Source organism: Cibotium barometz, chromosome 2 (genome assembly GCF_041138505.1).
Source record: "Cibotium barometz isolate CiBa-2024 chromosome 2, ASM4113850v1, whole genome shotgun sequence".
NCBI classification, from domain to species: domain Eukaryota; kingdom Viridiplantae; phylum Streptophyta; class Polypodiopsida; order Cyatheales; family Cibotiaceae; genus Cibotium; species Cibotium barometz.
Genome location: NC_141047.1, coordinates 31,371,504 through 31,398,182, shown reverse-complemented (window position 1 = coordinate 31,398,182; position 26,679 = coordinate 31,371,504). Strand labels below are relative to the sequence as shown.

Genomic DNA, 26,679 nt, shown 5'->3' with positions numbered 1-26,679 from the left:
TCTTGGAAATTGGATTTCAAAAGTGTGGTTTTCACTTGAAGACAAGGTCAATTTTGAGCCATGCATGCGTGTACGTAATTCATATTCTGTACTACACACATCACTATTTTATTGTCGAGACAGGTGTGCATGCACATACACGATTTTTATTATGTACACACAACCTCCATACAACACATGACTATTTTAGTTTTCTTTTTGAAATGGTTGTTGATCAATGATAGGCCAAGAATTTGAAGGTTGTTGTACCCTTCCAAGGTGTCATACTTTAAAATAAAGGTAGATAAAATTTTACCCTTCAAAAAGAAGGTTAAATTTAGAAAATGGATGTTTAATATAAGGTTGTTGTAACCTCCCAAGGGGGTTATACTTCAAAAGAAAGGTAAATAAAATTTTGCCCTTCAAAAAGAATTTTAGAAAAATTAGTAATATGCCCTTTTAATCTGTTTATATAAAAATGGATGTTTAATATAAGCCCATCAAATGCCATTTTTGATTCCATCTTTAAATTTGAGGGGTGGGTTTGTAGTTTTCTTGTTGAGTAATGGTTCAATTGAGCACTTCAAAATTTAAAGGGCTCGACTACCATGGGAGGTAGATTTTGTCGAGTTCAAAGCCCATTTTAATCTTCAAAAGAAACCCAAGTCTAAAATTTGGGTTGCAAAAGAAGGCCACCCCACACCTCCATTTTAATCTTCAAAAGAAACCCAAGTTTAAAATTTGGGTTGCAAAAGAAGGCCACCCCACACCTGTAGAACTGGTTTGAAAACTATCCTAGTGGCATGTATTTTAGTACCAACTCTTGCATTTCTAATGGCTTACAAGAAACCCACCTTTGGAAATTGGGTAGTAGTAGTAGTAGTAGATTTCGTTGGCTAATGTTTTTGGGATGGTGGATTACTCCATCAGCTCACAACCTACCCCCGTCGCGTAGCTCACTGGCATCGGGCCCGGGCCCCCATAACCATTGTCTTGAAGGCAGTCTTGCAGGGGGGGTTGCATGGAGATACACAAATCACACACAACACATGGTTCTTGTTGTTGAGGGCCCACAAAAGGTATATAAGGCTGCATGTACACATAATGGCTGGAAAGATACTCACCTTTTTTTTAAAAATTTCCTTCAAAATTTAACAAAACTACTGGAAAATCGTGGCCAGCCAAACAGAAATCTCAGAGGGTTTTTCTAAAAATGAGCCGAGTAAAGGACAGTTTGTTTTTTCTGACACTTTGCCATACGGATAAGGATAAAAACTAAAGTTGATTTATTATTACTTTTTTTTTTGTGGGGGCGACGAGGAAAGGAAAAAACTATTTTTTAAAGTGAGAGGCAAAGTTGCCAAGTTCTATAATAAGAGAATTATACACGGTCTCAAGCAGACCAAGCAAATATGGCAGTGGGACTCGGTAAGCAAATTATCTATTGTAATCATGTGATGGATTGCATATGCACAAACTCTTTTAATGGCAGAAAATTAATTGTGAGCCTTGGTAACTAGTTTCGGAACGTTAATTCACTGGTTTTGGAACGTTAATTCACGTTAATTTGCGATGACAGCAGGTGTGCTTGCAACCGGAGTGGGCGCCATTGCCATCTCCTTTGTGGCTGCGGCAGTGGGCATTTTCATCCAACAGTATTGTGCGACGCCATGTTTCTGCACGAGCACGAGCTCCGATGCCGATTACGATACGCGTTGCAAGCTCATCGCGCTCTACATGAAAGGCGAGACAGAGAGAGAAAGAGAGAGAGAGAGAGAGAGAGAGAGATGGACTCAGCTTAGCCTAGCACTATAATTAAGAGGGTGAGAGGAGCTTAGCGTCTTGCAGGAAGCTTATTCCTTTGGCTAATCGGTTGCAGTGCCTCTCATCGCAACACATGTGTTTGCCTTCTTCCTCGCTCCTGCGGGCATGTATGTGTTCCACCGTGGTGCAGGCGTGTTGCAGCAACTCGGGGCCAAGAGCCCTGTCATGGCAATTATTGGGCTGGGCTACGTTATGCTCGCCATTTGTGGAGAAATCGGTTGGCATGTTGGTCAACGCTGGTTCTACCATGTATGTATTACACCATCTTTTAACCTTCCCTCTCCTTTTGTCCGATAGGTGTGGAGAGGTATTATGGAAGTACGGTCTCGCTCAAGAGGCAAGACCGAACCATGTAGGCAAGATGTTCACCCACGCACTCACAGAGCTTGCCCTCGGCGTCAGTCTAGGAGACCGCCGTCGGTAGTCCCCCCATTGCCCTCTGCGTCAGTCAGTCTAGGAGACTGCCCCCCCAGAGTAGCCCCCCCAGTCGGGCACGCAGCCACCACGGACGAACACCCCACAAGCCCTAGGGACAAGGGTGTGCTTACTCGAGTGTGTGAGTGAACGTCGTGCCTACATGGTCCGGTCCTGCCCCATCCTTCCATAATAGATGGAGATGGACGGGGAGACTCCCACTCCTCCATGAGAATTCGCAACAAGGGAGATGTCCACCCTTCTGTAGACATTCTTCCCCTTTCCAGGTGTGTGAAGACCCTTAAGTGGAATTAACTAAGTACTCTTAATTACATTTGTGTAGCCCTAGTTAAGTGGATTTGACTAAGCACTCTTACTTTATGTGTGTGGCTGCATGCTTTTCATTTAACTTTAATTCTACTATTTTTGCATGCTAGATTTCTAAAACTAGCTAGAAATCCGTGGTATTTCGTGCAATCTTGTGGTTCTTATTATATCCATATTATGTAGTTTACAAGACCATGTAAGTCCTATCATTTGGGCTATGATCCCTTACAAAGGCCCTAGAGTTGATCTGAAAGAATATGTGTTAAAACCATCATTTCTTATTGATACAACTTCCTTTTTCACAAGGAAGGTCTGTACAATATATTAATAGTGTGAATTGAAGAAAATGTAAAAAATCATTTAAACTTGTAGAATTAAATTCAAAATCTCTCTCTCTCTCTCTCTCTCTCCCGTAGAACACTTACATGTATTATTTTTCCTTCATTGTCTAGGAGGATTATGACATTCTTAACTATGTGTTCTACGCCTTCCTCACATTGGGTACTAGTGTTTGGGCATTGGGTGTGAAGAAGGATGGCTCGGAATCAAGGATTGCAGATTTAATACTCATTTTGAGCACACCCCTTGCTTCGGTCTTCTATGGAAAGGCAGCTTATGCAAATTATCATGAGATTGATGGGTCCAGCAAGGTGCCTATCTACATTATCCTGAGCTTGGAGTATGCCATTCTCTCATGGAGGCTATATAAGGTAAGTGCTACAATAAACATTTTTTAATTTGAGTCTTTCTATTGACAAAGTACTTGATCATTTAATTAAGCTCCATAATTTGCTTACAGCTATTGAATGAAGACCTTAAAGTTTGGTTATTCCCTACTTTCTCTGTGGGGGTGAATTTGTTCTTTATCTTTCTACTTGATAAATATCAAGCCAATACCTTCCTCAACCCATTATTTCAGTAAGTAAAACATCACCCTTTTTTTCTTCCCAATTCATTTCAACTCGTCATCGCATAGTAATATTATAATTTGTGTAAGAACATCACTAAGATTTAGTTTTAGTCATGTTCAATAATAGCTCAACTTTTAACATGTCTTGTTTGCAGCATTCTACATGATGCAATTGGGACAGAGTTGGGGGTTCTCATCATCACGCTAATAGTGTGGAATGCAACATCACAATCAGAAGCCAGAAAAATAAAGTAGTATTTAATATCAATGATTATTTAGAAAATGCATGAAACTCCATAAAATTGTAATGTTATGTGTGTGTTGAATCTAGCTATTATAATGTTTGACAATGCTTATCTTCCTTTTCCTATTCATAATGGTGTAATCATGTGTCAATTTGCAAACCTTGAAAAGTCTTAGATAATGTGAGAGCAATAAGAATTCTAAAGAATTTGTAGGAGTTATTTTTTTAACAAAACTTGTACTCTTTAAAGTTCTTATTCTTCTTTTTATCTTGTCTTTTAAATTTATGTTTCATAATGTAGAATCTTAACCATAAAACCAACTTAGTGTATATACTTGATGTTTTCTCTTTTCTTTTCAGAAAGGTTTTAAGGTTGGATATTTATGAGAACATTATTCCTTTTAGTCATGTACTTGTTAAGGTTTGGTTGGCCATAGTGTAGTGTACACATGCTCTAGATATATAAGTCAATTTCACTATTGTATAGAGAACTATTTTTGATAATAGAAAGTACTCTTAGCTCAATGTCTATGCGTGCGTGTGTGTGTGTGTGTGTGTGAGAGAGAGAGAGAGAGAGAGAGAGTGATTATGTTGTGCATTATGCCTCTTGCTTGGTCACTTCCATGTGTGAGAGAGTGAGTGAGATTGAGAGAGGAACTGGCTATTGGGTGCATCAATATGAAGCACCACCAAACAATGAAGGTGAAGATCCCAAGCAAAGGCACCAAGGCTTTTCATCACCAATGGAACAACCTAGTGTCTTACATGACGGGGATAACGGAAAAGGAAAGGGTTAATACGGGACTTAGCCCCACCAAGAATACAAAACCCCTTATGTGGGAAAGCTAGATCACCTCACTTACATCACCATTTGTGTCACTCTAGAAAATGATGCCTTGCAAGAGTGAGTAGGGAGAAATGGAGGAGAAAGACCTATGAAAGATATCTATCTCTACTCCAATGCCTATATGTGCTTACAAGATCAAAAGATGGAGAAGAAGCTATCTATAAAGCAAAAGGAGAGAAAGCAAGCAACAATAAACATAAGGAAAGACACATAATTAAAACCACTTAAATAAGTGGGGGGGGGAGAGGGAAAAGATATAAGCTATCACCACAAGAGCTTAATGCAAAACTTAACTATGATGGTGAGATTGCTTCTTTTCTCGTTTAGTACAAATGACTTGTATACATGGCCTCATATCTACAATGTTCGGCCTCCCATAGAATGTATTTAATCTAGTGAAGGTATTCTAGGCTTATGAAGCCATTTATATGGTAGTGATGTGTGGAAGTAAGCTAATAATGGGCCGGGGTACTTTTTCCCTATTTAGGAGGTTTTTTCCCTTGAGTGTGTATAAGTGAACTTATCATGTCACTTCACTTGTACTTCACTCAGTCTCATCAATCTACTTTGCATGTTGTGCTCCATCTATCTCTACTTGCTACATCTATGTGTGTGTTGCTACCTTGATCTCCACTCTAATAGTTAGTATTCTCTTGGCCGTTATCATCTTCTCCTTGAGTTTCTCTTTTGATTATCTTAGAGATTGAGTTATCCTCTTAGGTGGAGAAGGTATACTCCACCGTGTGTTCTTAACTATGTTAACATAATTTTTAAACCATTTCGAGCACATTTCGGGGCTCGTTTGCATGCTACAAGGTTTTCATAGACATCCCTAGGGAGTGTCAGTTAGAACTGCTATATGCAGAAACAACCATATATACAAATACCTCCTCATATCTAGTGATAGAGTTGGTAAGGTTATGCTCACTACTGCAAATGGTGAGAATCACTCTCTTTGAAGTCTTGTTTGTTCCAGGCATCAAAAAGGGCTTGCTGACAGTCTCTACCATTGCTAGGGTAGGCCTAGAGGTTAGATTTGTTGACACGATAGGTGTAGAGTTCATGACCAGAGTGATTGGAGACATCACTGTAGTATCTAGTACTCTAATCCATGGGATTTACAAGTTGGATAAATATGAGAGATTGGCATTTAATGCTTGTTCAATTACTACCACACGTGCTATTAGTGACACGAAGCTATTGTATGTCCGCTTTGGTCACTTGAATTTTGGCATTTTGTGCACCTTAAAAGGAAAGAGATGTTGCCAGAGTTGCCAAATCTTGAGGCCCTTGTCAAACATGTATAAAGGAGTACATTTTGGGAAAAATTCAAGGGGCTTCATTCCCAAAAGATCGATCAATTAGGGCTGTCCAAAAATTATAGCTTATATATATTGATGTATGTGGTCCTATGAAGACACCATGGATCAAGGGATGTCTCTACTTTGTGACCTTTATTTGATGACTCCTCTAGGCATAACTGGGTGTATCCATTGAATGCAAAGTCATAGGTTTCTACATGATTTAGAAATTTTGTTTCTATGGCTAAAAATGTGTTCACATTTTTAGCACATGTAAAGTTGACACCGTTTGTAAAGATCTAGGGGGCGGGAGTATATGTCAAAGGAGTTTCATGCATATATGGCTAAAAGAGGCATAAAACATCAATGCATAGTGCCTTACACACCTTAGAAAAATGGTGTGGCTGAGGGGAAGAACATATATCTCATGGAGATAGCACATTGCATGGTTAAAGTAGAGAATTTACCTCATGTTTTTGGTTGGAGGAAGTTGTGTGTGCCACTTATATGCTAAATAGATGGCCCACCAAGGCCTCAAGCACACAATTACCTCTTATGAATTTTGGAATGCTTTGTGGCTCATTTATGTGTTTTTGGCTATCTTTCTTATGCTCTTATACCTGAGCAACAACGCAATAAGGGGATGATATGGCATTAAAATGCATTTTTGTGGAATATAACTTAGCAAGCAAAGGGTATAGACTCTGCCATTCGACCACAAAGAGGATTTTGGTGAGTTACGATGTAATTTTTGAGAACTCAGTTCATCCCATGCTTTTATGTAAAAAAACAACAAAATGTATGCTCACATAACATATTTGATTCACTCCTACCTTTGTACAATGTTGGGCAACCATATGTGGAGAAAGTGAATGTTAAAAAAGGTGCTGCAAATCAGCCCATACCGATTAAAAATCAGCTCAAATTTTAGCCCATAGATTAGCCTAATGATAAAGCAACAATGGACAACGCAATGGATAGGAAAAGAACACCCATACAAGCATCCAAGAGTATGCCAAAATGGTTAGTGCAGACATTGCGAGATAGCAAATTAGCTACTCCTTTTCCTAGCAAGACACTTGTCGGTTCTCATCATGCATCTTATTCTTTTGTGAATCATGCTCTCATTGCTAATATACTCAATGAAGAGGAAAATCCTTTGAGGAAGCACACAAAAATGATCATTGGCATATAGGATGAGTATGGCTCAATCCTTAAAATGACACTTGCTCTATCAAATAGCAAATTTGCCTTATGGTAGAAATGCCATTAGTACAAAGAGGGTTTATAAGCTTAAGCGTAAATCTGATGGTAGTGTTGGCTATAAGGCAAGACTTGTTGTAAAGGGTTATGCTCCAGCAAAGGGCATAGATTATGATGAGACCTTTGCATCATGGTTTTGTTAAAAAGGGGCAGGAATCTAAAGTATGAAGGTTAAGAAAAGCTTTACATGGCCTTAAGTAGACTCCCCAGTGCATGGTATGAGTAGATAAATGCATACTTGGTTTGCAATGATTTTTACAATAGTCCAATTGAGATTACCCTCTTGTAAAAAGAGGAGTAAAGATTATTTTTAGGTAATCATTTTATATGTTAATAACATGATGCTCATAGGCCCTAATGAGGAGAAGATTTTAGCCTTCAAGGTTGAATTACATTGTTCATTTGAGATGACAGATTTAGACTTGTTGCATTATTATTTGGGCATATAGTTTGTACATCATGATGTGTATTGCGATGTTGTAGTATAAGTACATACAGAGGTTGCTTATTACAACATAGTTTGGTATTGAATTATATGTTTCATTTGAGATGGCGAATGAGTGACAAATTTGGGCTCGTTGTATTATTATTATTGTGATGTTGCAGTATAAGTACATACAGAGGTTGCTTACAACATAGTTTGGTATTGAATTATATGTTTCATTTGAGATGTCAAATGAGTGACAAATTTGGGCTCGTTGTATTATTATTTGGGTATACAATTTATACAGTATGACGCGTATTGTGACGTTGCAGTAGTCAAAGTATATACAAAGGTTACTTACACAGTTTGGTATTGAATATTGTAAGCCTATTGCTACACCAATAGAGATAGGAGCTAGGCTCCAAGATGCAGGTGAACTACTTGATGCATCACTTTATTAGCATGTTGTTGGGTGCCTCATCCATCTATGTAATATGAGGCTAGACATTCAATTTGGGGTCTCCTAGTTGAGCAAGTTTATGCACAGTCCCATAAGTAACGATTGGTAGGTTGCCAACAAGTGAGTATCGATACTTATAGGAAACTAAGTCCCTTGGTATAGTCTATGCTAAGGGGGGTGATATTCAACTATATGATTTTAGTGATTCTAATTGGGCTAGATGTTATGACACCACTAGTGGCTTACCTTAGTGATTCATGTATATCCTAGCTCTGATAGTGGCCACTTCAAGCTGTGAAGCTGAGTACAGGGTAGCTTTTACAACAACTGTGGATTGTGTATGGCTCATATACATTTTAGTAGATCTTGGTGTTGGATAGCAGTCCTCCACCTCCATCTTCACATTGATAGATAGAGTGCATTAGCCATTCACCTAGATTATATCTTTACACAAGAAAATGTGGCAAATATGTTCATGAACGCTCTCTCTCATCAAAAGAGAAGATATAGACTACCTTAATTCTTTCTAAAGCTCTTGGCATTAGCATGATGGTGGGGTAGCTAGGGCAATTCTTGAGGTTACACCCTCCCTATTTCCATTACTAATTTAAGCATTCTAAGGGTTAGTTCTACTATAGCTAGGGACATGGGAGGGTGAGGTGTGGTATATGGGGCTTAGTTATACTATAGCTAGAGCCATGAGAGGGTGAGGTGTGGTATATGGTGGTGCAACATATGGGGGTGGATGTGGATTATATCCCATTGGCAAAGGATAGTAATGTTATGGATAACCACCATATATTGTAGGATAATAATGTTATTAATAAACCATCATATGATGTAGCATCATAATTATTATGATGATTAAATCCCACATGATGCCCTCCCATAGTGGCATGCTTCCCTAGATGATGTCCTCCCATAGTGTGAGATATCTTGAGGTATGTGGTAGTATTGTCATGTGAGTAGTGGTTGTGGTAGGTAATTTTCCCAACCTAAATGGGTTTCCTCCTCTGGCACTTCCTATGCTAGAGGATAGGCATGGTTGTTTAGCTAAACCTAATCTTGGTATACGCTCTAGGATTAGGTCTATAGAGAATAAGACACTGTAGCCATCCTTACGGTGAATCGGTTATGTTCAATCCCTTACTTTTGAATGGATCATGCGAACAAGCCACTTATAAAGAAGTTCTTGGTCTTTGACCCTATTCTCTTGCTTTAAGATGTTAGAGAGAGCACTAGGATTTGATAAGCTTCTTCTATGGAAAATTCAATGTTCTTGGTTTTACATGCTCTTTCTCTTTTTTTCTCATTTTTTTTTGGGTTACCACCTTGCAAGCAATATGTTCTTGTGGCTACTCTCCTTTTTGAGGGAATAGGTTTGTGTGTCTGCCATGTAGCTTCTATAATCATGCTTCTCATCCAAAGGGGTGAAAAGAGCATTGTGAGTTTGTTCTTGATGCGCGTAGTAAGAATGGCAAAGGACTTTGCCAAAGCCTTTGTTGTTAAGGTCCTGCCAAAGCCTGCACCCTCTAACTTTAAAAGATTCCAATGCCCGAATTCAGAAAACAACTCTTACTCCTTGTTCCAATATCTTCCCCGACGCATGTGTGGATATCTTCGGTGACCGAGACCATATGGTCAACACCCTCTAGGATCCTTCGTAGGTCACCTAGCGCTTCACTCATAGGCCGCTTCCTTAGTCCCTCATCCACCGTACCGGAAGCTCACCATTTAAATCGAACCAAGGCTGGTCAAGAACTCGGCTAACCTTGCTACGCGAGACGTCCTCCCTTGACTCTTCGTCAGCTGTTGCAAGTTTATCAGATAGGTGTCCATGACCTCATTCACAAGACGGTCAAAATGCTTCCCCAGTATTTTTGACATAAAACAGTCATTTAAAAACATGTCATAAATACAGTTTCTATAATGAACTCTCGTCTCTCTACATTGTTCCACATCAATCCTCATTTATTTCATATGTATTCCCACTCTCATCGTATCATTTTCCATCTCATCACATCTTTTCTCATTTATTCGCAGATCTCATCCACTCGCATCTACCCATATCCACATCTCATCTCACATCATATTCATTCACATCACATATCACATCTATCCCAATTTACATCACATCTCATCCACTCGCATCTACCCATATCCACATCTCATCACATAATATTCATTCACATCACATATCACATCTATCCCAATTTACATCACATCTCATTCACTCACATCCCTTATCATATCTATCCCAATTTACATCACATCTCATTCACTCAAATCCCATATCACATCTATCCCAATTTACATCACATCTCATTCACTCACATCCCATATCACATCTATCCCAATTTACATCACATCTCATTCACTCACATCTCATTCATTCACATCCCAATTCACATGACATCACATCTCATTCATTCACATCCTGATTCACATCACATCACATCTATTCACGTCCATCACATTCATTTACATCCATTTATTCACGTCCATTTACATCCATTACATCACATCACATCTATTCACGTCCATCACATCCATTTACATCCATTACATCACATCCATTTACATTCATCACATCACATTCATTCATATAAGACATCTTTCTCGAGGTTGGTGCAAGAAATATTAAGATCTACAAAGGGAAAATCATTATAGGTACTTTTCAAGAGATCAAGCATGTAATGTGGAGCAATGATCACCCCAAGAGTTGCCTTCTCTTCAACAAGTGGGTGAAACTTACATGGTGGACCTCATGCATGATGGTCAGCTGTTAGCCATCCATGCCCGGTGCATCACACTCAAGCTTGCAGATCTCTATCTTGTTCATAGAATTCATAACAATAGTGATGCATTTAACCTTAACCATGCCATGGTTTGAAGAGTTGCGATAATGCTCATGTATCATTTTGTGTTTTCATGTTTTTGTTCAGTTGTTGTACTCGTAGGGGGGTCACTTAGTGTAATATGTCTATATCACATGTTGTGTGTTCAAGGCTTCGTTTATTTATCCCTATGTAACCTATTTACAACATTTCCTTACATCCCCTCTGTAAAATTTTGTAAAATTTACGAATCCTGTAATGTAAATATTTTTTTTTCCTAGAGGAATTTTAAAAGGCCTTATGTGAGAGATACATTACCACTTTTGCAGTCACTTTGGAGGCAATATGAGAGACTCAAGACGTAAGATATCTACATCATGTGTGTTATTTGAATCCACACACATAGAAGAGAGGTGTAAGCCGCAACGGGGCGACACACCCAACACAAGTTCGAGCCTAGGTTTGACTCTGGTAGTGCCAAAAGACTAAGAGAAAAAAAACCCCAAAACAAATTCCGAATCACGATCCAGGCAGCGGTCGGTCGGCATGGGCGGGGGCCCAAATGAGCATGCTGGACATGGATAAGCAACCACTAGTGTGAAATGGGCATGTTGGGTATCAACTCAAGTGGCTCGACTTCCCAAACTCCCATCACTAATAATCTCTCCCTATCACTCCTAATTTAGGTGCTAATCATGATATAGCGCTTTTCTACTCTATGTCAAAAAGCGACGACATGAGAAGGGGTTTAGAAGGGCCGTAGTTTTGCAACCGGGTGTTAGATTGAGGATGTGAGCATATAGGTGTGTTTCCTACAACTTATACTTCATGTCTACTACCTAGTTAGTGAAAACAATTGAATCTCTCTTTATTTAACTTTTCTCTCGAAAGTAGCTCCCGAGAGACATCTAGAGTGATCCAAGGGTCGTTTAAACCAAACGGTGCAGATCAAATATTTAATCCTTACTAAACCCGTATAATTCATATGAAACAATTTACAATGATTTCAAGAATTTTTGATCAATTTTCGCTTGCTTTTTGAGTATTGTCTAAAATTAGAGCTATATGCAAGCGAATGGCAATGGTGGGCCTGGGGAATAGCCTCAAACAAACCCCAACAAGAACAAGACCATTAGCCACTAAGGACCTAACAATCTCTAAGCAGTACTATCCACTCCTCCTAAGTGCAAGTCCTTCCCTTGTTCACAGATATGGGACTCTCACATATACACCACTTTATATAAGTTTCATGCCCAAATACTAGCCATAAGATGTTCACCAATCCCACTCTATGTCTGAACCCTAAATAGTTGGATTCACATATGGTTCATCCCTTCTAGCTCTCTCAAATCCCCAAGCCGAGCCCAACCAACCCAAGAATCATGTAGATAGACTCTCCACCTAGTTTCCAACACCCTTACCAGCTCTTACTCCCAAAGAAACACCAGAGAAGATGCAACATTCCAAAAAGATATCTACACAAAGACACTTAGGGATTTTCTATATCAGTGGTACCATAGTTCTCGTGGGGCCTCCTCATGCCCAAAACACATTAGAACACATCATCCATTTTTATATACATTATCTAGACCTTCCATCAACATCTCATCTCCTACAAACTCTCTAGACATCAATAAGGCCCACCAGACCTTATATAATCATAAAAAACAGCAGTCCACCAAATAGGCAAATTCAGCCCCATCAAACATCCATGAAGGCATCTAAAATCACCTTAAGAATTGACGTGCTTCTAGAAAAACATATGTACATCACATATAATAGGCCCCATGTACAAAAAAACTAGGCTAGTAGATATGAGGACTGCAAAGTGGCACCCTGCAAAACTGCTAAACCTGAAATCTTCAATGCCCAATCAACCACACATGGCATGTATTGAAACCACAACCATGCCAAGAATTACCATGTCCTAGCAACTCCAAGAATTTGTTTTTCGTTGTTTGTCAGCTTCTCCTATCCATGGCCAAGCCCTCGAGCAAAAAGATCTGGAACCTTCCTAGGTCAAAGATTGGAAACTTTTATAAATGATATGCATCCAAGACTTATTAATTACATCCACTTCTTAGTTGTTACAAAAAGTGAAAACTGGAAAAACCATGCTGCTTTGCAAGGTTCGCGGAAGACCTTGTGGCTTTTGCTGCTTCCATGGAAACCCTTGCTGTCACACCTAAGTTGAGAACCCACTTTGCTACATCCATGCACAACCTTGCTGTAACACATACCAAAACATAGTATTAGAACCCACTTTCTACATCCATGCAAAATCTTGCTATAAAGCATGTTGAAACATACCTAAACATAGTACTCAAACCATAAAGGCTGCATTCATGCAAAACCTTGCTATACCCGAAGCCAAAACATAATATTCAAACTTGTTTCACCGTATCCATATAAAAGTTTGTTGTAGCCCATGTCAAAACTATGTATTTGAGATTTTTTTGCCACATCCATGCAAAACTTACGGTTGTAACCCATACCAAAACATAGTATTCGGACTTGCTTTGCCGCATTTATACAAAACCTTGTTGTAACCCATGCGGAAACTATGTATCCAAACCCACTTTGCCATATCCTCACAAAACCTTGTAACAAACCCCATACCAAGAATTGGTTAGGGAAAAAAAAAACCATACAAGAGTTTAAGGCTGAGTGGTGAAGGAAACCATTGAAGTACCCATAAAAAATGTTGCAAATCAGCCACTTGTGTGATTCAAAGTCTTGCAAAATGATTCAAAAAAGGAAATCCATAAAGACAAATCCAACTTAAACCATGGTAATAAATATATGTTTCTTCATATTAGATAGGACTACAAAGAAGAAGCGCCTACCAAGTGTCCCTAATGCCCCTTTACAAAGTTATTGAATACATTCCAATCATTCTCATCTAAAGTATACTTATTGCTATTGAAGTCATACAGAGGTTTGCCAATGCAATGATAGTCTCAATATCTATCATATCAAGATCTGTAAGGTCATATGTGAAGCATCTTGAGCCTTTTGCCTTTTAATACCACCCAAGCTCGACTTCCACTCCAAAAGGTCTATTTGAGAGGTTAAACCTTCTCTTATATTCCACATACTCCCCACCAACCTTTCTCCTCATTTTTTGAACTCTTCCAAGGTACCATACAACTTGTTGTGTTGGATTGCATTTCCTTTTGTTTTTTCCTCCTTGAAATTATACAGCACAATTGAACCTATCCCAAATAGATTCTCATTTGATGTAGCAAGAGGTATCTCCTCCTTAGAGTAGTATACTCCTTGCCAAACCCTCATAAGTCTATCTTTAGAGAGTGTGGGATTTCCATTAAGTTGGCTTACCAATGTGGACTTGAAGAGAGTATTACTATGAATGGTAACAACTGGGTTCACTGCTTCTTGTTCACTACTTTTTGTTCATTTAGGAGAGAAGCCACTACATGTCTAATTTCACTTATGGAGCCATCATTGTCACTGTCCTCTGTTTCTGACACGAACCACTTGTTGGTCTTCTTCTTTTGAATCAGATTCTTGTGCTTATGTATCTGCAAATACACTTGACCAAGGCTCCAACAACCACTTCATGTCCTTACCCTTCGGCTTCATATGCAAACGTTCACACATATCTTGAGCACTTTTCAACCACTTCTTCAAAGCTTTGATGATTTTATCATCAGTTGACACACAATCATAGTCTCCTAGATTAGCTTTTGGCATGTTCTCTTTGAGATTCAATTCCCTCCTTACATGTTCTCGCTTCTTGTGTGCCCTTGTAAAGAAAGTACTGTCCTCTTTACATTCAAAGTGTGCAAACCTATTCAAACTACTAGCACTATGTAGCATATCCATCAAGTCATAAGCGCGCTCTTGCCCCACCATGCTCCCAATCTTACTGAAGAAGATTTTAGCTGCATCTGAACCTGTAAGATGTAAAGGGAACCTAAGGCTTGGACAAAAATTTCTAAATTACTTGATTAACATGACCACAAAATGGCATGAGAGCTGCACATCTAAGAAAGCCTCATTGGTTATGTAGTTTCTATTTAGTTGGTATGATGAACAATCCATGACCTCCAAATCTAAAAGAAAAGAGACTTTTCCCGCAAGATGGAGTCAATCCACAAGGCTCAAGTGTGGAGACAAGAAGACTTCGATGTAGTCTTCTTGTCCCACCATGCTCCCAATCTTACTGAAGAAGATTTTAGATGCATCTGAACCTGTAAGATGTAAAGGGAACCTAAGGCTTGGACAAAAATCTCTAAATCACTTGATTAACACGACCACAAAATGGCATGAGAGCTGCACATCTAAGAAAGCCTCATTGGTTATGTAGTTTCTATTCAATGTATAGTTGGTATGATGAACAATCCATGACCTCCAAATCTAAAAGAAAAGAGACTTTTCCCGCAAGATGGAGTCAATCCACAAGGCTCAAGTGTGGAGACAAGAAGACTTCGATGTAGTCTCTGGAAATTTCAAGATAAGCTTGTGTTCCCAACATGCTCTGCTCTTTTCTATGCATTCCATTGTTTGCCATTTCTTCCAAACACCATTGCACTTGTCTACTACATATTCTTTGATCTCCAGCCCAATTTTGGTGGTCATCTTGCCTAATATCTCCCTCCCTTAGCATATGCTTGTCAATGGAAAAAGCATCATACATAATAATGGCATGATTTAAGGTGATCCAAACATTGCCAATAGCCAATTGACGCTTAGGCTTATCAAGAACATTGACTAACTTTTCCCATTATGTACAAAGTCTTGATTATGCAGCCCAAAAACTTCATTTTCTAAAACTTTTGCTGAGAGTGGCCATCCATCCCATTTGAGCCCAAATCTGCTACCTTTCTTATCTACATAATCGGAGAGTATCAAAGTTCTTTGTCAGCTACTATCACCATCGGCGGATGCATGCCCAATAATTGGACCAGTTGTGGGCTTTAGCTTCTCATCCCATAAGCTTGGAATGACATCCCATTGCTTGTGGACAAAACTTGCATCAAATCGGTTGCAAGTGCAATGAAGTACTAGAACCAAGCGTGGGAGGGCATCGTGCAATGGGTCTGCAAGGAAAACTCTTGCATGTCCACCAATGAAACAATTCTAAAATGCATCTACAATCTGCTCATACCCTTTTTGTCCTTCTCCCACTTTGATCATGCATGTGGTCATACACTCATGATTTAAATCTGATTTATATCCATCAAAGCCCACGAGTGTGTCATCCTTTGGATTCCACCTATAAGCAATAACAAGCATTAGTCCGCAAGATCATTTGCAATCCTTTCGCATTTGAAAACAAGGTTTAGATTAAGAAAATGATTTTCATCGAAAAGATCTTGATATGATTAACTTATCCGCTTCTTTATTGCGGTTTCATCTTCCACTAGAGATGAAGGGAATCTTTGACATGATCCCATGCTTTTCTTTCTCCTTTTCATAAATTTCAGCAATTGCATCAAAAATATGCCCATGTATACCCAGTACAAATTGAGTGGCAAGTCTTTGCCCTCTCTTTGTTGTTGATAAAGAAGGTCCATTGAGGTTGGAACTCAAGAAGTCATGTAGCCTTGGGCCTCCCCACATCCTTGCAACCTCAAATATTGCCTTTGTGTTCCCACTATATCTTCATCTTGCACTGGTGGACCTGATTATGTTTGTAGCAACATCTTGTAGAGAAAGTCCCATATGGCAGCTTTACCACCAAACTTGCCCAACCTATGGGCTTCAATTATATTTTTGCAAACTCTTTTTGCATCCTTTCGATTGAGAGACTCTCTTGAACTCCGGACTCTTACTGAAAGAATGACAACCTAATTAGAAGAAAGAGCTGCATTTCTAAGCTCACTCTTTGTAAGATAATCTAGTCTTCTTCTACAACCGGTACCCCCATCTCCTCTCTTGTTCTCAACCTTCTCCTCTTTGTACAATCTCATTCTAAAGTCAGTAAGGTTAACTATCCCCTTGTAATGGTGGCATATGAAGCCTTTAAATGGTTTCCCATCTTGTGAAATGCGTATGCAACTAATTTGATGAAAGAATCCATCCACATGAGAGTCAGTACCTTCATCATGTAAGGTCGCCTCGGTATGAGGCTCTGCAAACCAATGCTTTCCACCACATTAATCATATAAGAAAGGCTTTACCTATTTTGACCTCATGGCTCCAAAGACCCCAACAAGATTAAATTTACAAAAGAACTTTCATTCTCTTTAGTATGACTCGAACAAGGAGAGAAAACACTCATACGTGAGCTTTCGGTTTTTGTTGAAACCAAAAAGCTATTGAGAAATCTTTGCTTTGGATCATGCTCGTTATCCCTCGAGGAGGCCCTCGCAAGCCTGTGAGTGCTGCCTTTGAACTTTCCTCTTTCTTCATAAGCGACTTGATGTGAAAGTTTGACTTTGTGTGCTCACTGAGAACTGTGTACAAATCTAAGCTTGGAGGACACAAACACAGCCATGCACCATCATATTTGCATCGCACCTTCACTAAGCTTTTGTCCTTAAAATCATGTAGTGTAGCTTCAACCACCTCAAAATCCCAATCTATTAATATGATAGGAGACAAGTAAAAGTGCAAGAAGATGGCAAGATAATATTTGAGGAAGGAAGAAATAATACCTTTATTTATCTTCATAAAAGAATGCAGCTTCTCGATTGCATCCTCTATCTCTTATTTATCATCCTTTGTCGGTTGATACACTACTTTGAGTATATCTTCTTTTCGTAGTCCTCAAGAAACCATGTACTTGAGTTCATGGTTTTTACTCTCCAAGATGTGAAATCTCATGAAGTTAGAGAAACAATTGTAAGCCGCATGCTTGCCTTTCGTCGAGCCTTTACCATAAAGTTCATTGCACTCATGACACCAAATTCACACATGAGGCACCCCATTGAAGTCCTCATAATGGAACTCAAACCTATCATCCCTTGACACTACCATTTCCTTCAGCTTTGATCTAACTCTATCACACTCCCATTGGCAAAGTTCAAGAATACTTGGGCTCAGTAATCTATTAGAAAGCTTTGAAGACATGTTCTCTTGAGCTTCAAGATTTGCTTCACCTGCTTGAGCTTCAAGATTTGCTTCAATAACTGATTGAAGCAATGCCTTTTTCTTGGAGGGAGAGTTTCCTCCATGCTGCATGAACTCCTCCTAATGTGAACTAGGAGTTGATCATTGATTGTCCATCGTTCCTCTTGCCGAATAGTTAATGTATACTCATCGTCGAAAAAATTAAAAGGTTCCAATAGAAGCTCATCACCTTCAATTTGTCCATGAACATGAGAGAATGTGGGCTGACCTGTATCTCTTCTCACCCTAACAACATCTAATTCCTCCTTGCTATCATAGTCAACCACTTGAATCCTAAAAAAGGATGTCATGATACTAAGACCGATTCTACTTTTTTTTAAAATGAGAACCTTAATTAGAACCAATGATCCAAACTTCTAAACACTTGATGGAGTTAGTGATATTACTCAACATCCCCCCCCACATAGATGCTTATGGTCTCATCATCACCAGTCGTGTAAGATTCCTCCTCAGCCCCCCTCAAGATGTCCAATATCTTCCCTTGTAATCAACCCCTTTTCAGAATAATAAAAGATCTTGTTTCTACCTGTTTTGGCCTAGAGAGAGAAAATGTTCTAGAGAGAGATAACTTAGTTTTTAGATATCTTTGGATGGAAAAATATCATTTCTTATTAAAATAAATTCCCTCAAAATAGAATTTTAAAAAGAATTTCCTAAGGTGCATTAGAAATAAATTATAATCTGCTAAAAAGACAGCCTAAGGGTCCAGATTTTTTGAAAATTTTAGATTAAGGTTCTGAGGGGCCAATCAAATTCATTCAAATGTAGGGAGGAGATAAATGGAAAAAATAAAGAAAAACCTCCCAAAAATGAGTAAATACTCACATAAGATGAAGAGTGGACTAAGGACCAAAGGAAATACTAAAAAAAGAAATTTTTGACACCTCAGAGTGGGGATTCCCCCTTATAAAGGAGGCGCCTATTTCACATGTGTGGAGTTTTAAACTCTCAAATAATGAGATATTTCATCTCTCCTAATTCAAGTCTAGTTCCAAAAAGTAAGCTGAACTGACCCAAAAACGGTAAAAAATTGACCAAACTGATCTCAAAAATTCTAGAATCAGTTTGCTTGGTTAGAGGCTCACTTTTTCCTATAAATAGAAGCCTCCCCCTTTGTAAAAGCTTAATAGTGTTTATGCACTGTTACTCTACTCCTCCCCAGAGCCAAAAACATTGCATTCACTTGATAATTCACTTGTTTTTTACTAATTCCTCTACAAAGAATTGGTGGCCACTCTTGATCCAAACAAGAGTAGAACCCTCAATCCCTCAAGCCAAAGGAAAGCTCACAAAAACTCCATGTAAGTTAATAATTCTACTTTTTTTTTAATTCTAATCTATGGTTTTTTTAATTCTTTGCTTTTTAATGTGAATATGGATGTTAAGCCTTGATGAAAAGACTTCCCCCTTCTCTTTATTAAGAATTTCAGCCTTTCGTTATCCTAAAATGAGGAACAAATAAATTAAGTTAAACTTTTCCTATTGATTTCTCTTTAAAAGTGAAAATTTATTAGATTAGAGTGCTTTATTTCATCTTGGGATAAATTTTAAAATAAATTTAGAATGTAAAAATTGAGAAATGGTTAGCCATACAAAGGAGGTTATGGCAAAGTTTTCTTAAATTTTGTGGAAATAAGTTTTATCTTTATGTTATTCAAAAAGAATAATCCCCATTGTTTGCGCATTCTAAAAGAAATTCTTTTTATTTTTGTTATTACTATTTTATGCATAAATAGATGCATAAAAGGATTTTATTTTATATAAAAGTGTTATTTTCATTAGATTCAATTTCTATGCATAGAAAGATGTATATTGGCTATTTTTTTATATTAAAGTGTTATTTTCATTAGATTTAAATTCTATGCATAGAAAGATGCATATTGGATATTTTTTTATTATAAAAGTGTTATTTTCATTAGATTTAATTTCTATGCATAGAAAGATGCATATTGGCTATTTTTTTAATTATAAAAGTGTTATTTTCATTAGATTTAAATTCTATGCATAGAAAGATGCATATTGGATAAATTTTTTATTATAAAAGTGTTACTTTCATTAGATTTAAATTCTCTACATGGAAAGATGCATAAAAGAAAAAAAATTATTATAAAAGTGTTACTTTCATTAGATTTAAATTCTATGCATGGAAAGATGCATAAAAGAAAAAAAATTTATTATAAAAGTGTTACTTTCATTAGATTTAAATTCTATGCATGGAAAGATGCATAAAAGAATTTTTTTAATTATTAAAGTGTTACTTTCATTAGATTTAAATTCTATGTATGGAAAGATGCATAAAAGAAATTTTTTCTTTTATTAAAAGTGTTATTCCTATTAAATTGATTTTATGCATAAAAGGATTTTCTTTTATATAATAGTGTTATTTCCATTGAAGTTGGATTTTATGCATAAATAGATGCATAATGAATTTTTATATCAAAATTAGAGTTCTCTTTAATTCTATGTTTACTTTCTACGAGTATTTGAGAAATAAATAAGTAAATACTCATAAGAGAGAAACTTCTATCATTTTTATTCACTTGGATTGTAATGAGAAAATTTAAAAATTCTATCGAAGTCAAAAATTCAGATAAATGATTAATTTATTCCTCATCAGAATTCGTTGATTAGTTTAGAAATCAATTAAGTGAATATTCAATAAATGAAATGAAGTAAAATAGTAATTGAAATATCACTCTCTTTTTTGAGAATGATAGTTCAGGAAGAACCTTATCAGACTCGAAATCTAAATCAAACTATGACCAAGACCAAACTCTTTCGTCAATTTCAAGGAAAGATGATGTGACTAGTTCAGGAAAAAATTCACTCAAATATCCCACCAAATCTGAAGCTAGTTTGAGACCCTTTGAATTGATATGAGGATCAAGGTTACAGAATTCGAGGAATTCTGTTTTGGAATTCAGACCTATGATCAAAAAGTTTTGGGGATGCGGATTCAAGATATGCTCATTGTATTCAAAAGAAAATCAAAACTAAAAACTTGAATAGAAACCCTGTTTTCTAAAAGGACTATTTTATGCGAGAATGCTGGAGGGAGCATTAGGTATATGTGTTTTTCTAAGGAAAGTTTGGTTGCAACAGCTGCTGCTGGCGGGGAGTGTTCAAAGGGACAGCTCACGCGGCAAAGCCTGTCGCTCGCGAGAAAGATGTATGATGGATGAATGTTTATTGCAATCTATTACTGGATCTTGTTTGCTGACTAGCTGGTCTCAACGGAGAGTCCAGAGTGATACTGTTTTTGTTGAGAAACAAGGATTGGAAGGAAGTTTTAAGTTATGACATCTGTAAAAACCAATAATTGTTTGTCAATGGATTGTTTTATAAGTTAAAGTTTTAAAGAGGAGTGTGTGTGTATCTGTATTCTAAAGCAAAAGTTAAGAAAGGCATTCAATTATGGGTGGGTGAGTACTTGTCTGGTTCTACCAAATTCCAGTGGTTGGGCGGTGGCTAACCCATGGGCCGGCTGGAATCAGTAGAGTTTTAATAATAAAATTGATTAATAGGAATACGCTTAGAACTCGAGTAGTTAAATAAAAGCCTGAAGACTTTTCAAATGAATAGATCAACGACTGTGCCTGATTCAATTAGGAAAAAAGCATTGATTTCTTCAAGCTAAGTCTGTAATAGTTTTCCTTCTATCTGGTTTAATCAGATGAAGGTTAGTTTAGTCTTCAAGCTAAGTCTGTAATCGTTTTCCTTCTATCTGGTTTAATCAGATGAAGGTTAGTTTAGTCTCTTGACCCCGTTAGAAAATTCGTTAAGAAATTCAAAAAGGTGGAATCGTCCCCGTTTTTTGGGCAAGGAAAATTTTATCGGTTTCGGTTTTGGAATGACCACCAGTTTAGTCTCGTGCTCGGACATTCGAGGGCGAGGCCCCGAGTGGGAAACCCTACCCTGCGCAATAAGAGGAAGCTACTTTCGCTGCTGCTACCAACCGGGAATCCGGTGCGCAGAGGGGGCAGTGGGATCTCACAGCTGGTATTAGAGCGCTGTTGTAAACTTATGAAACAACAGTAGAAATTGCTTAAATTTGTAAAGTAAATTTGGGAAAAAATGTTTTCACTTGCTAAGATTATGTTTAAAATGAATTCATAAATTGAAAACTCATAAATTGAATTGGATTTTTAGATGAATACCCCAAATCTGTCTAGCATTCCTGGAGAGTCAGGATATGATCGCCTTTACCTTTGATCATCTCATCAACTTTGCTACAACACCCGAGAAAGCAGAGTGAGGCTCGCTTCGTCACTTTGAGGATCTATACTTCCCTGATCCTAGAGTGACGTCAGCACATGTGGTTCTCTGGAGGGCGATGTATTAATGTCAATACCAATCAGCCTCAAAGACTCAGGCAGAATATCTTCCTAGCCATGATCTTGATAAGGCTAGGAGTTGCTCATTATGTTCAACTCTTTAATCATTCGCCCCAGAATTTTAGAAATTCTTGCCGAATTTTCAGACTTCTGAGTTGCTTTATTCCTAGAAGTAGAATTACAACACCCTTGTCAGTGATGGATCATGTATATCATAGCATGTCTCCATCGCAGTATCGCCTTTTTATGCATATGCGATTGAGGTAGTGACTTTTGGAGCCGAGATGCTCTATGTATATATCAAAAACTTTTCATAATAAATGACATTTTACAAAAGATTCTAAATTGTTTTCATGGTTGTGAATTTTGGTTAATAAAATTATCAGAGTGAATCTTGTTTTTAAGAATTATGATGGAATAATTATTGTTTAAGAAATAAATCTCAAAAAAATTAAATAATCATAAATCTGATGCCAAAGTTAAGTTGATAAAAATCTCATTTTGTCAGAATCATGAGGCGGTGGCCCGTGGTAGGCAACCAGATCCTCTTACCGATGATGAAGAGTTAGATCCGGACGTCCGTAAAGCCCTGCACCGATCCCAACCTGGTCCATTTAAGGGTGAAGGGGAACAACTAGAAATAGTGGAAAATGGATTGACGCCATGGAAGAGTACTTTGATGTAACCGGCTACAATGAGAGGTGCAAGATGGCTCTCGCCAGATTAAAGATTGTGGAAACGGCCAGGGTCGCATGGAGAAACCATCTTGCTCCTCTCATTGTAACCGGTTACAATGAGAGGAGTAAGATGGCTCTCGCCAGATTAAAGATTGTGGAAACGGCCAGGGTCGCATGGAGGAACCATTGCGAGACAAACCATCTCGACAGAAATACCCAGACTTGGTTAGATCTTAAAGCATACCTCAAGAAAAGGTTCTGTCCTCCGGGCTTCTTGGAAACCAAAATGAACAAGTTCTTGGAATTGAAGCAGGATAGCCGGAGAGTACCATCAGGCATTTGCCCTTCTCCTCAAATATTCTCCACTTTTGGATGAAGAGCAGCTGATGGCCAGATTCATTCGAGGAATGAACGAGCCATTGGATACTTTAGTGAAAAATGCCAAACCTATCTCAATGGCGGAAGCTATTAGAATGGCAAAGGACTTTGTTAAGGTCCCGCCAAGGCCTGCACCCTCAAGCTTTAAAAGATTCCAAACCCCAAGAAGTGCTTCAAACTTTCCACCCCCAAAGAGGCAGCAAGGCCCCAGTCAGAATCAAGATGCTGGCAGATTCAGAAGTGAAGGAAGACCCTTCCCTCAGAACACTTTCTCAGGAGCCCCACCTTTTTCAAGGACTCAGAGGGAGGAGCTTAGAAGTGAGAACATATGTTTTGGATGTCAGGGTTTCGGTCACCAGCTTAAAGACTACCCGACTCCTACCATATCAAGAGAGCAAGGAAGTCAAGGACCTAGAATCCAGAGACTAGCCTCTTCCTATCAATCAAATCAGGGTCCGCCTTGTCAAAATCAGGGCAATCCCAGGAGGAATCCAGCTCAGCCATCTGCCTCTGTACAGAGTAATCTCAGAACTCCCTCCCAGAACTGGGGTAACCAAAGAGAAAGAGTTCCACCCCAAGGGCCAAACCGTCAATTCTCAGTCATCCATGCTCCAGCTGAGTATAAGGGTAAGTCATTCAAACTTTTGATAGACTCAGGCTGTACTCATTCATTTATTTCCCCTGGATGCTTGTGTAAGCTAGTCTTAGATCAAAAATCAGAGAAACCTATGCAAGTTGAATTGGCCAGTGGGAAGATCCTTTTCACTCACCATGAGACAGATCGTATTCAGTTCAATCTATATGGGAATATAACTGGCTGTCAGTTCAGAGTCCTACCTTGGGGAGTTTTCGACGGGATCCTTGGAATGGATTGGCTCCACAAAAATCAAGCTGACATTCACTGTCATAATGGAACCATTTCCTTTCGTGACCTTCACGGAAACAAAGTTCAAGGAACCAGAATTTCAGGATCCCCAAGTCTGCAATTAGTCTGCAATTAGTAAAAGCTTCTAAGTTACTGAAAGGACTTAGAAAGAAGCAGCTCATTTACGTTGTCAAAATGAATCCAATAGACACTAAGTTAAAAGCTAAAGAACCAAAATGGTTAAGTGAATATGATGATTTATTCCCAGCAGAGTTATCAGAGATGCCTCCGATTCGAGAAGTAGATCATGTGATAGAATTGACCCCCGAAGCTCAGCCAGTAGCCCAACGCATGTACAGGATGCCAGTCCCTGAAGCCATTGAACTCAAGGAACAGCTTAGGTAGCTATTAGAACAAGGGTTTGTAAGACAGCGTGATTCTTTTGGAGCCAATCCATTCCAAGGATTCCATCATATATTCCCAGGGGTAGGACTCTGAACTGGCACTCTCTTACGTTCCCATCTAGGCTAAACTGAATAAGGTTAGTCTCAAGGTGAGTGAAAAGAATCTTCCCACTGGCTAATTCCACTTGCATGGTTTCCTTAATTTTTGATTTAGGACTAATTTACACAGACATCCTGGGGAAATAAAAGAATGAGTACAGCTTGAATCAATCAAAAGCTTGAATTGCTTACCCTGGTACTCTGCTGGAGTCTGGAGGACTGAGAATTGACGGTTATTCCCCTAATGCTCTATGGCTGCATAGATCTGTCCTTTCTTCTCCTCTACTTCCTCAGCTATGGTGACTGCTCTGGCTGCTGCAGTCTGAGGTGGAACTCTCTCTCTTTGGTTATTCCAATTCTGGGAGGGAGTTCGAAGACTGCTTTGCATGGAGGTTTGCATGGAGGCTGTAGGCTGAGCTGGCACTCTTCTTGGGTTACCCTGATTCTGGCGCGGGGGTCCCTGATTGGACTGAAATGAAGGAGTCGGTCTTTGAACTCTGGGACGACCTGATTCTGACGCGGGGGTCCCTGATTAGACTGAAATGAAGGAGTCGGCGGTCTTTGAACTCTGGGACCCTGGCTTCCTTGGCCCACCGAAGGAGATGGGCAATCCTTGAGTTGGTGCCCAAATCCCTGACATCCGAAGCATTTGTTCTCGCTTCGAAGCTCTTCCCTTTACATTCTGGAGAGAGCCGGAGTTCCTGAGAATATACTTTGGGGGAAAGGTCTTCCTTCATTTCTCAAGCTTCCTGTCTCCATATTCTGGTTAGGACCTTGGTGTCTCTTTGGAGGCAAAAAGTTGGAAGAACTTCCTGGTGTTCGAAATCTTTTAAAGGATGAGGGAGCTGGCTTTGGCGAGACTTTCACGACGATGAAGACTTTGGTAAAGTACTTCACCATTCTGACAGCTTCTACCAACACTGGCTTGGCATTCTTGACCACTGTGTCCAAGGGTTCATTCATTCCCCGAATGAACCTGGCCATGAGTTGCTCTTCATCTAGAGGTAGTGAATATTTGAGTAGAAGAGCAAAGGCCTGGTGATATTCCTCGATGGTTTTGCTCCCATGCTTTAGCTCTAAGAATTCGTTCATTTTGGTTTCCAAAAATCCAGGGGAACAAAATCTCTTCTCAAATACGTTTTAAGGTCATTCTAGGACTGAGTATTCTTGTCCAGACGGTTGGTGTCACAATGGTTCCTCCATGCTACCCTGGCTATTTTCACTATTTTTAGCCTGGCAAGAGCCATTTTGCTTCGCTCATTGTAGTCTATGATGCCAAAATATTCTTCCATAGCTTCCACCCATTTCTCCACGACCTCGCCCAGGTTCTCCCCTTCTCCTTTGAAGGGTCCTAGCTGAGTTCTATGAAGAGCCTTGTGAACGTAGGGGGTCAAGCTCATCATCTTCAGAGAGAGGGTCTGGCTAACGGCCACGGTTTCCTCGTTTGCAAGGCTCTTCATAGAACTCAGCCAGGACCCCCGACATTCGCAAGGCTCTTCATAGAACTCAGCCAGGACCCTTCTCCTTTGAAGGGTCCTGGCTGAGTTCTATGAAGAGCCTTGCGAACGTCGGGGGTCAAGCTCATCATCTTCAGAGAGAGGGTTTGGCTAACGACCACGGTTTCCTCGTCTCATGATTCTACCAAAAATGATATATTTATTAAATTTTTATTTTGGTATCATCCACGAGATCCTAAGACTTAAGGGATTCGGAAAACAATTTCTTAAACAAGATAAATGATCTTATTGGAGATCTATGGCATATGTCCGATAACAGATTTTTCTTCATCAGTTCGTCCATAAACAATCACTTATACAATAGGGAATTTCTCTCCAGAAAATATTTCTTTATTTATATAAAAGTTACAATATGTACATAGAGCAGCTCGACTTCTGAAATCAAAATCTCCTTGGGAGACACATAAGACGGTGGTACTTGGGCCATAGCCATGCCCTGATACAAACATTCTCTTACTGCCAAGGGAGCTATTATCT

The 26,679-nt window shown here is 38.9% G+C and overlaps 1 protein-coding gene across 2 annotated transcripts; it reads left to right on the top strand.

Annotated features, from left to right (window-relative positions):
* The first annotated feature begins 1,289 nt into the window (after positions 1 to 1,289).
* LOC147640937 (uncharacterized) lies at positions 1,290 to 3,932 on the top strand. 2 transcript variants are annotated; one of them, XM_086816690.1, is made up of 6 exons: positions 1,290 to 1,407; positions 1,559 to 1,723; positions 1,859 to 2,052; positions 2,997 to 3,254; positions 3,344 to 3,462; positions 3,610 to 3,932. In XM_086816690.1, exons 1-6 carry the CDS (start codon positions 1,392 to 1,394, stop codon positions 3,707 to 3,709), a joined length of 852 nt encoding a protein of 283 aa, XP_086672816.1. In that variant the 5' UTR covers positions 1,290 to 1,391; the 3' UTR covers positions 3,710 to 3,932. The 2 variants fall into 2 exon arrangements, with proteins under 2 accessions (XP_086672816.1, XP_086672824.1); XM_086816698.1 differs by having other exon boundaries at positions 1,297 to 1,407; positions 1,562 to 1,723.
* Positions 3,933 to 26,679: the final 22,747 nt, after the last annotated feature.

What these genes read in the sequence shown, in the direction of transcription:
- LOC147640937 (XM_086816690.1), top strand. An exon ending in GTCAACGCTGGTTCTACCAT is followed by an intron (nt 2,053 to 2,996) that starts GTATGTATTACA and finishes TTCATTGTCTAG; the next exon opens with GAGGATTATGACATTCTTAA. An exon ending in TTCCTCAACCCATTATTTCA is followed by an intron (nt 3,463 to 3,609) that starts GTAAGTAAAACA and finishes TCTTGTTTGCAG; the next exon opens with CATTCTACATGATGCAATTG.